This window comes from Eurytemora carolleeae, unplaced genomic scaffold, assembly GCF_000591075.1.
Source record: "Eurytemora carolleeae unplaced genomic scaffold, Eaff_2.0 scaffold149, whole genome shotgun sequence".
Lineage (NCBI taxonomy): Eukaryota > Metazoa > Arthropoda > Copepoda > Calanoida > Temoridae > Eurytemora > Eurytemora carolleeae.
Genome location: NW_019396075.1, coordinates 238986 through 248315, shown reverse-complemented (window position 1 = coordinate 248315; position 9330 = coordinate 238986). Strand labels below are relative to the sequence as shown.

Sequence of the window (9330 nt, the reverse complement as noted above, 5' to 3'; positions counted from 1 at the left end):
GGGGGGGGGGGGTGGCACCTGCCTCCTACATTACATCTGTGAAGTCAGGAACATTGTAAATGATGATTTCTCTGTCCAGGAGTTGGGTAAGGTTGAGCTGCATCAAACAGGAATAGATAGATTACTGAGCCTAATCAACCTGGATCCAACCAATGAAAAGGCTTACTTCAACCTGGGCATGATCACAATGGATGAGGTAGGGAATATTGTTGCATTTACCCTTCCCCCTTCCCCCTCTTCCCTTCCCACTTCCTTTTATTTTGCTTAGTGTCACAAAGGCAAACTGTCAATTTTTCAAATGGCAAAAACTTCTTAAATTGTTAAACATTTTGCTCATGATTATTTCTGGTGGCCCCTTCACTGTCCTCTGCAGGACTACTGCCACTGCACACTCACAGGGTATTTCTAAAATTTCATTCTCTCTTTTAAAAAAGTTTAAATTTTTTGAATTGGGGAAAATCTCTTTCTTGATTTAGTAATTTCATCTCGAGATTGATATGTGGAAAATAGGACATCCAACGAGGGTGATTTCTGAAAATATTTAAATGGAGAATTTGTTTTCCATGTAACTACTAAAATCCACTACTCCTTTATCGTGTGCAGGATTCCATTTTCACAGGAAGATTTTCATTTACAGTCTTTTACAGAGCAATATTTCATCGTTATTAAACTGTTCTGAGAAATCTGAGTAAAATTCAAGATACAAAACTTCCTTATACACTTGTACTCCGAAAGCGTACTGCATATTTGATGTTTTTACTGTATGAATAGGCCATAAACTCTTAACATCCTTTTTCAGTAAACTATCCCAAGTGTACACTCGGGCCAATACACACGGAGAGATAGCTAAGATCCAGCCCCCCTGAGGACATCCCTAAAACTCTGATTGATTGATTGATTGATTGATTGATTGATTGATTGATTGAGTGATTGATTGATGGGGGAGCGAGAGTGGTTTTTTCTTTAAATTTTTTTATTTCGTAAACGTACACAATTTAAATAATTGGTACAATTAAACAGAAGAAAAAAGAACTATAAAGAGTATATATCAAAAATGAATACAAATACAAGAAACAAAATCATACTGTAATTAGTTCGTGCATATAAAATTAATAATATCGTCAATCTCAGCTTGGTCAACTCCATTGATAACAATGTTATTGTTTTTTGTAGAAATTAATTCATTTAAAAATGGAATCCTCCATTCTTCTTCCAAGGGTATTTCTTGAAATATCATACAATTTTTTACAATACGTTTGTCGATAATATTCAAATCTTTGTTGCATTTGTCTGCAATATTTCTCAGATTTTTTGCAGTTACTGACCTTTGATCAAATTTTAAAATATTTATCAAAAGTCTGATACAAATTTTTGACGAATTTTCTAATGAAGAAATGAATGAAACAAATCTATTGCAGAGCATGGTCATTAAATGAGATGACTGTGACAGTGGTTCAATAAAATATCTATGACAAGTGTTTGGTAATTTAAACACAATTCTAACTGCAGTGTTCCAAGACGAATAAATTCTGAACACATCATTCGAAAATAAATTCCATAAATTGGATCCATTATATATAGAGTTACCCACAAAGGTTGAGAGTTTAATGACGAACTGGAACTCTTAGATTGGATGGTCTTTCCGTCTTTATTGTTTTTATTAAATTCAGTGTTAAAATGGATATTAAAATATTTTGGAAAAATTACAGCTGTAGAGATTCATTAATGAGATAATGAAGACATAAATATTTTTTTACAGTCGTCTCTGAAGTCTCGTCCTTTGCAGGTGACTTCTGTACAGTGTACAGTGCACAGTGTACACCATGCTATTTCATGTAATACATTATTTTCTTTTTTTCTACAGGGTTGGACCTGGGAATCTGAATATTGGTTCAAGAAAGCTATCGATATCAAACCGGACTTCAGGTTGGAATACATCAATTTTTGTTTTTATTCTACAGTCAGAAGTCCTGTATCCATCTATTCGAATTTTATATACTTCGCTTCTGTATGTTTGTATCCGGTCCGATTTTTTGTGGCCGTGGGACCTCACATGACCCTAGGACCCCAGAAAAGGTTTGTGGATGGTCCGAATTTAAAAGAATCCACGAAAACATTGATAAATCTGCGGAATTTTTGTTGTTTGTTAATTTAAGAAGAGAAAATACCGCAGAAAAATCATCAATAAAAAGTAAAAATCAAAGAGGGGTTCAAAGCACCATGGACGCCTATTAAATTTTCTCAAATTATTTTATTTTTATTTTTGCGACGATTAAGTTATCAGTCAACTTTAACAACGTATTAAAACCTTTTTTTGCAGAGGAGCACTTTTCAACTTGGCTCTTCTACTTACTGATCAGCATAGACCTTTAGACGCCGTTCCTTTCCTTCAATCCCTTTTACATTACTACCCAGCACATGTAAAGGTTAGTTCCTTTCCTTCAATCCTTTCCACACTTCTACTCAACACATGTAAAGGTTAGTTCCTTTCCTTCAATCCTTTCTACACTTCTACCCAGCACAAGTAAAGGTTAGTTCCTTTCCTTCAATCCTTTCTGCACTTCTACCCAGCACATGTAAAGGTTAGTTCCTTTCCTTCAATCCTTTCTACACTTCTCCCCAGCACATGTAAAGGTTAACTTTCCTTTCCTTCAATACTCTAAACCTGTACCAAGCACATGTAAAAGTTAGTTACTTTCCTTCAATCCTTTCTACACTTTTACCCAACACATTTAAAGTTCAGTTCCTTTCCTTCAATCCTTTCTACACTTCTACCCAGCACATGTAAAGATTAGTTTCTTTCCTTCAATCCTTTCTACACTTCTATCCAACAAATATTAAGGTTAGTTCCTTTCCTTCAATCCTTTCCACAATTCTACCTAAAAGATGTAAAGTTCAGTTTCTTTCCTTCAATTCTTTCTACACTTCTACCCAGCACATGTAAAGGTTAATTCCTTTCCTTCAATCCTTTTTACACTTCTACCCAGCAAATGTAAAGGTTAGTTCCTTTTCATCAATCCTTTCTACAATTATTCCCATCGAATGTAAAGGTTAGTTCCTTTCCTTCAATCCTTTCAACACTTCCAATCTTTGTACACTATTTATTGTTTGTACTATATTTATTCAGTATACTTTTTTCTTTATTTACTCTATTTCATGTATATACTCTATTTTGTCTTTGTACTCTATTATTTTATTTACTGTATTACTCTTTTAATTCTATGTACTCTATATACTCCATGTAATCCATGTACTCCATGTGCTTCATGAACTCTATGTGCTTCATGTACTCCTTGACTCGATGTACTCCATTGCTCTATGTACTCCTTTTCTCTAGGTACTTCGTTTGCTCTCTGTACTCCTTTACTCAATATCGTTTATGTACTACAGTACTCCATGTACTCCATTTACTCCATGTACTCCACGTGCTCCATTAACTCTATGTGATCCATGTACTCCTTTACTAAATGTATTCCATGTGCTCTATATACTCCTTTACTCTATGTACTTCATTTGCTCTCTGCACTTCTTTACTCAATATCATTTATGTACTACAGTACTCCATGAACTCCATTTACTCCCCTGTACTCCATGTACTCCATGCACTATATGTACTTCCTGAACTTTATGAACTATATTTGCAGGGTCTTATACTGTTAGGAGATATCTATACAAATATTATCAAGGACCTAGACAAAGCAGAAGAAGCTTATAAAAAGTAAGTAGAGATTGAAATGAATTAAAACAGACTTAAACTTTCTACTGGAAAATCTTGAAAATTCTTGGTCCCCTGTTAAATTTTTATTCCGCGGTAATGTATGTGAGTGATTTGGGAAAATATTTGATTTAGTATTTGCTTTTCCATTTTACACATGACCCTGATCTTATAGCATGCAGGATCTGTCCCCTTCATTAATAATAATAATATTCATGTTAAAATTTTCGAATGCTTTAAAATCCTGCCCCCCCCCCCCCGGGGGTCCAGAATCTGTATCTGGATCCGCATCAATATGAATCCTAAAAACTGTTAAAAAAGCAATGTTAGCGACAAATTTTAGTACATCGAGGCGTGTTCTTAAATATTCAATTTCAAATCGGTGCAATTACTTACAAACATAAAAAAATAACTTACTTGTCTTGGAATGCCAAAAAGAAAATACTGCCTAACAATAAAGATATTCTTTTTATTTAAAATTTTTTTTCTTTTCTCATAATTGAATCATATCAGTGCAAGTGCAATTGCTCTTGTAAATATTTTTTTTGTGAGAAACAATGCTTAATAAATTTTTCTTTTTCTACCTGAAACCTATAGATTTGTGATCTTTTCTCGTTACTCGTGGATTTCTACATCAAAGACAAGTAAAATATGCGATTAAGCGATTGAGATTAAGACGTCATCTTACGTCAGTTAATTATGGTTGATCTTTATGATTTGTTTTTAAGTCATGAACTCTTTGAATTTCGATGACAGCTCCTTTAACTGTTTTCAGGCATATATAAATAGAGGAGATATTCTTATCAAGATGAACAGAACTAATGAAGCCATTGAGGTAAGACTGTAAAGACACAGTGAGACCCACAACACAGTGGATTAGGAAGACGACTGTTAGACCCGAGTTAAGAACTTATTTAGTCCAAAGAATAGGAACAGCGATTGCAAAGTTTAATGCAAGACCCTTTTCACTTCTGTTCCTGGTTTATTAGAACTCTCTTCAGCTAACAACTCCCTGTTCCTTGTTAATTATAACTTCAGCTAACTATTATTAACTATTGGTTGGAATATTTGCTTTAAATACACATTTAAAGATTGTATGCATGTCGTCTTCCTAATGCAAAGTTTCACTGATGTAGATAATGTTGTGCTTAGTACAAATCAAAATTGTTTCAAAAACTTTCAAATACTGATTTTTGAGGGAAAAATGCATAAAATGTTTGGGTAAAAACTATCTACAAGGATGAACAAAATTTTGAATTGTACAGGTGTATAAGGCAGCTTTACAACGTGATCCTCGGAACCCTGATCTCTACTATAACCTGGGGGTCGTAGCTATTGAAGAGAAACAACCTGAAAAAGGTCAGTTGGATCAAAGTAATGATTAAAGTCTATATCGACCATGGCAAGTGGAGGAACTCAACTCTGTTGTTATTATTGTATTATGGACTATAGGTCATGGTACTTTTTCTGTAGGTTTAATATTAATAATAATATCATTACATGATCTAGAGATCCGTTAGATATGCAGATCCACAAATCTGGCAAAACCTCAAAAAAAGTCTGAAAAGTGAAAACACACATTTCAAGTTTCAATTATAAGACATCATACAAATCATCCCAATCAATAAACGGGTTAGACAATCTTTGAAAACGTCCAGGGTTTCCCACAAAGGATGAGACTTCAGAGACGATAGTACGGAATTTATTTATATTTATTCCATTTCCTTGATTCAGGGCTTCTTTATAGTTCAAAACTGGCTTATTTCTGTGCTTATTCATTTTGTAAACCATTAAAATACTCGATTGAGAGCAGAAACCAAAAAGCAAACTTCAAATTGTCATATTTTTAGAGTTTTGGGTCGTCTTTACAGTCTCATCCTTTGTGGGTGACCCTGTATATGTGTATACGAATATAGTTTTAGTTAATCTGAAACACGTCGACGATAAATCGTACTTTTGTAAATTGAAAATTTTATGGCATTTTAATGTTTTGGTATAATTTGATTTGCACTCACCCTGAAGAAGTGACATGTTATGATATTGTTTATTATATTTTGAAGAAAAAAATTGTTATTAGTTTGTGCCGTAGAAATCCTCGAGCTAGCTCATAGTAAATCTGCAAAAAGTACAATTCATTTGAATAATTAAACTAATTAATCTTCATCATTACACATTAATGCGTTCAAAATGGAATGTTGGAGTGGTCACTTCACACAATTTTATTTAATACTTGTAAACCCCATTTGTTTCTAGGATTGCAGTACATGAACACTGCACTGCAGTACGATCCAAAACATAAAGAAGCTCTCCTTAATAGTGCCATACTTATACAGGTACATGGTACATACACTACAGTGCCATACCTATACAATACATGTACATACAGTTCAGTACAATACATATACAGGTACATACACTACAGTGCCATACCTATACAATACATGTACATAAAGAACAATACCATACTTATACAGATACATACACTTTAGTGCNCGGCCACTCCCTTTTGACTTGAAACAAATTGCATTGGTATGACTATTTCTTATGTTTTTACCACAATTAAAAGGACCCACAGAGGAGGGAGTTCTATTATAATTCTTCTAAAAAGGGTGATTAATGAATGGCTTCTATGCATTTTAAAACTTGTATTGTAACAAGGCCTCTGATCATAATTGAAAGATTAATTTCCTATCAGAATTTATCTGGTTAAGTTATCTTTATTGTTAAAGCCTATCTTGCTATCCAAAAGTAAGGAAAAGGCTCGGAAAACCCTTGTAACACCATGTCACCCTTGTCCGGTATTGTCTAATCCAGTTAGGGCTTGTGACACCATGATGTTGTAAATGTTTTATTTTGAACTCCCTCCAGGATCCTGGATATATCCCCTGGTCATGTCCAAGCTCGACACAACCTCTGCGTGGTGGAGTTGGAGAGAGGGAATCTTGAGGCAGCAGAACAATGTTTAGAACAGGTAAAGTTAAGCAGTGCTTAGAAGCCATAAAAACCTGATAGAAATATACTTTTCTCTCAAAACACAAATTTCAACTGAAAACTTACAAGTGATTATTAAAATCTTTACAATCTCTGCAGGGTGCATTAAGTTTCAGCATAAAAATACGTGAACAAAAGAAAGAAAGAAATTACAAGTGCTTTTTATCTGTTCAAAAACATTATAATTCATGGCCTGGATCCGATTTTTTCAAGAATGAAATGGATCCTAAGCACTGTTTTTATGTATCCTTATTCCTTATAAATCTGGCTGCCACGGACATATGAATGTATATGTTACGCATGTGTTGACTCTTTTTAAGTTGTTCCTTCTACAAAAGGTGTCCTCAATTGCAATCAGATCAAAAAAATGAAAAATACAAATTTTTTCTTACTTTTATTCGCTTATTTTTTTGGGGCGAAACTTGAACTTTAAAGAGTTTTGCACAGAAATATGTTTTTTTTAGGGTGTCATTCTTTCAGTCGTTTTCACGTTATTGTAAAATTTATATTTATAAGATTTGGATTTTAGGTTTCTGCAGCGGCACCTGGCGAAGAATACATCAACAAACATCTTAGAATTATCAAGAATAAACTCAGAAGAAAATCGCAAAAAAAACCTTGAAATGCAATCGGAGAAAATTTAGTAATATCTCTTTTTAAGGGGGGAGGGGTCTCTATTAACTGTTGCATTGAGAGAAAGCAAGCCTAATGTTGAGATTAAAACAATGGTGCATTTTCTAAGGTTAAATATTTGAACAAAAAATATCTTTAAACGTAAAACTTAAGAAACTGAATGACCAATGCATAAATGTTCAAAGAAAGACAATGCAATACTAGTGCTTGACTTGAAGCTTGAATGCCTAACTATGTAAACGAAAATGTTCAAATCTAATCATCAATTACATTTTTTATGTTATATGTAAAAAATGCCTTATTTAAGCAGAATATTTGGTTTTGCTTGTGCCATATTACGTGACAAATGATGCAATTTAACTTGTAAGTAAGTTCATTAACCTTTCCAAAACCAGTGTTGGGTAAATATCTGTGTTTAGAATTGAGGGTTTTTTTATGTCATGCGCAAACGTTTGTTTTCAATTAAAAAAATTTTACGATTTATTGTCGCAAGTTTTTTCACTTAAAATCTACAGTGGTCGGAGTTTATATTATTACAGTGAAGACGAATTTTTTCTGCAAATTTTGATTTCCAACAAGCTTTTTTTCGAATTTCAAATTACAACGAAAATCGGTAAATAGCTTCTCATTGTTCCCATGTTTGTGTGTACATATGTTTAAAAGCTTGGAAGAAGTTAAAATTGAAATCAAACGTTGTCTTCATTGTAAATTGATAATTACGACGACGACAAACTTTTCCACTTGTAATAGATTGTATGCCTTATAAAGATAAAGATCTTTTTTATTTGGCCTCGATAAAACAATTTAAATGCAATGTACTTATTCTGATTCAATGTGTTTCACACCAATTTTAAATGTACAACACAGCACTAGGCTGTTCTGTCCGGCCGGCACCAAGTTGTACTGTAGTGCACCTAGTGGTATTTTACTGCACCTAGTTGTACTGTAGTGCACATATTTTTACTTAACTGTACTGCACTACGCTTCTGCAATGCACCTTCAGTATTACTATTAAATGCAACAAGATTCAAACTCGTGATCTAGAACTATTTCAGTGCAATTAGTATCCTATATGTAATTATTTTTTTGCAAAATGTGTTTTTTTTTTTAAATGCAATTAGTATGTACTCTGTGCAATTAGTATGTACTTTGTGCAATTAGTATTTATTGGAGGCAATAAGTAAGTATTCTATGCAACACAATTCGCGTGCTTTATGATTGCAATAACTTGCAATTAATTAACTAAACTACCCGCAATGCAATAATGTAAAGATTATATATATTTAGTAGTTAAAGTATAGAACTTTTTATGTATGTATTTGTGCCAAAATTATAATTTTAAACTTCGAAAAGACAGTCCGGCCTTTAAACTTTTATACTCAATAAAAGAACTCTTTTTCCTATGTTGAAATTTTAAGCGAAACCAATTTTTGTGTGTTTAGTTTTCTTAAATATGTTAAAGAATCTAAAAATTTGTCCCTACAGTTTTTTCATTTTTGTAATCCTTATTTACTTTTTCAAAAAGCAATGGAAAAGGTCTCAAAATGTGAATCTTTTCATGGTTATTTTGGGATTGTGAAAAAATTCAAATTTTCCATGACGTTGGTAGATTTGTGTTAACAGTTTCGTAGATTTACCCTCAAGCTATGAGTTGAGATAAGCATTAATCAACATGTTTTAGTCTGATTTATGCCAGTTCAAAATATTTATTAGTTTTTATCAGGTCGGGCTTTAGTACTGTTTCTCTACTGCCTTGGTAAATTAGAGATTGTTAGTTTATACAAGTAATTTTTATTAAAGGGACTGTATACTAAATTTCAAGTAGCTCTTCATTTCAAGAAGGGATGTATGATTCACAATGGTACCCTTAAAACGTTATTTTGAAGATAACTTCGGTTTTCTGGTTTGAACAATTTAAATTCTGATCATTTCCCAACTATTTGTGACGTTGAAGAAATGTGTTTCTGTAGAGAAACTACAAGTATATATCA

The 9330-nt window shown here is 33.1% G+C and overlaps 1 protein-coding gene across 1 annotated transcript in view; it reads left to right on the top strand.

The window, feature by feature from the left end:
• The window catches only part of LOC111714107 (transmembrane and TPR repeat-containing protein CG4050), a 22128-nt gene extending 13386 nt beyond the window's left edge, over positions 1 to 8742 (top strand). The window contains exons 19-24 of the mRNA XM_023489149.1: positions 80 to 196; positions 1865 to 1926; positions 2321 to 2426; positions 3645 to 3718; positions 6584 to 6686; positions 7236 to 8742. Coding sequence (XP_023344917.1) covers positions 80 to 196; positions 1865 to 1926; positions 2321 to 2426; positions 3645 to 3718; positions 6584 to 6686; positions 7236 to 7328 — 555 coding nt within the window. The 3' untranslated portion in view covers positions 7329 to 8742. The remainder of the gene's footprint in view (positions 1 to 79; positions 197 to 1864; positions 1927 to 2320; positions 2427 to 3644; positions 3719 to 6583; positions 6687 to 7235) is intronic.
• Positions 8743 to 9330: the final 588 nt, after the last annotated feature.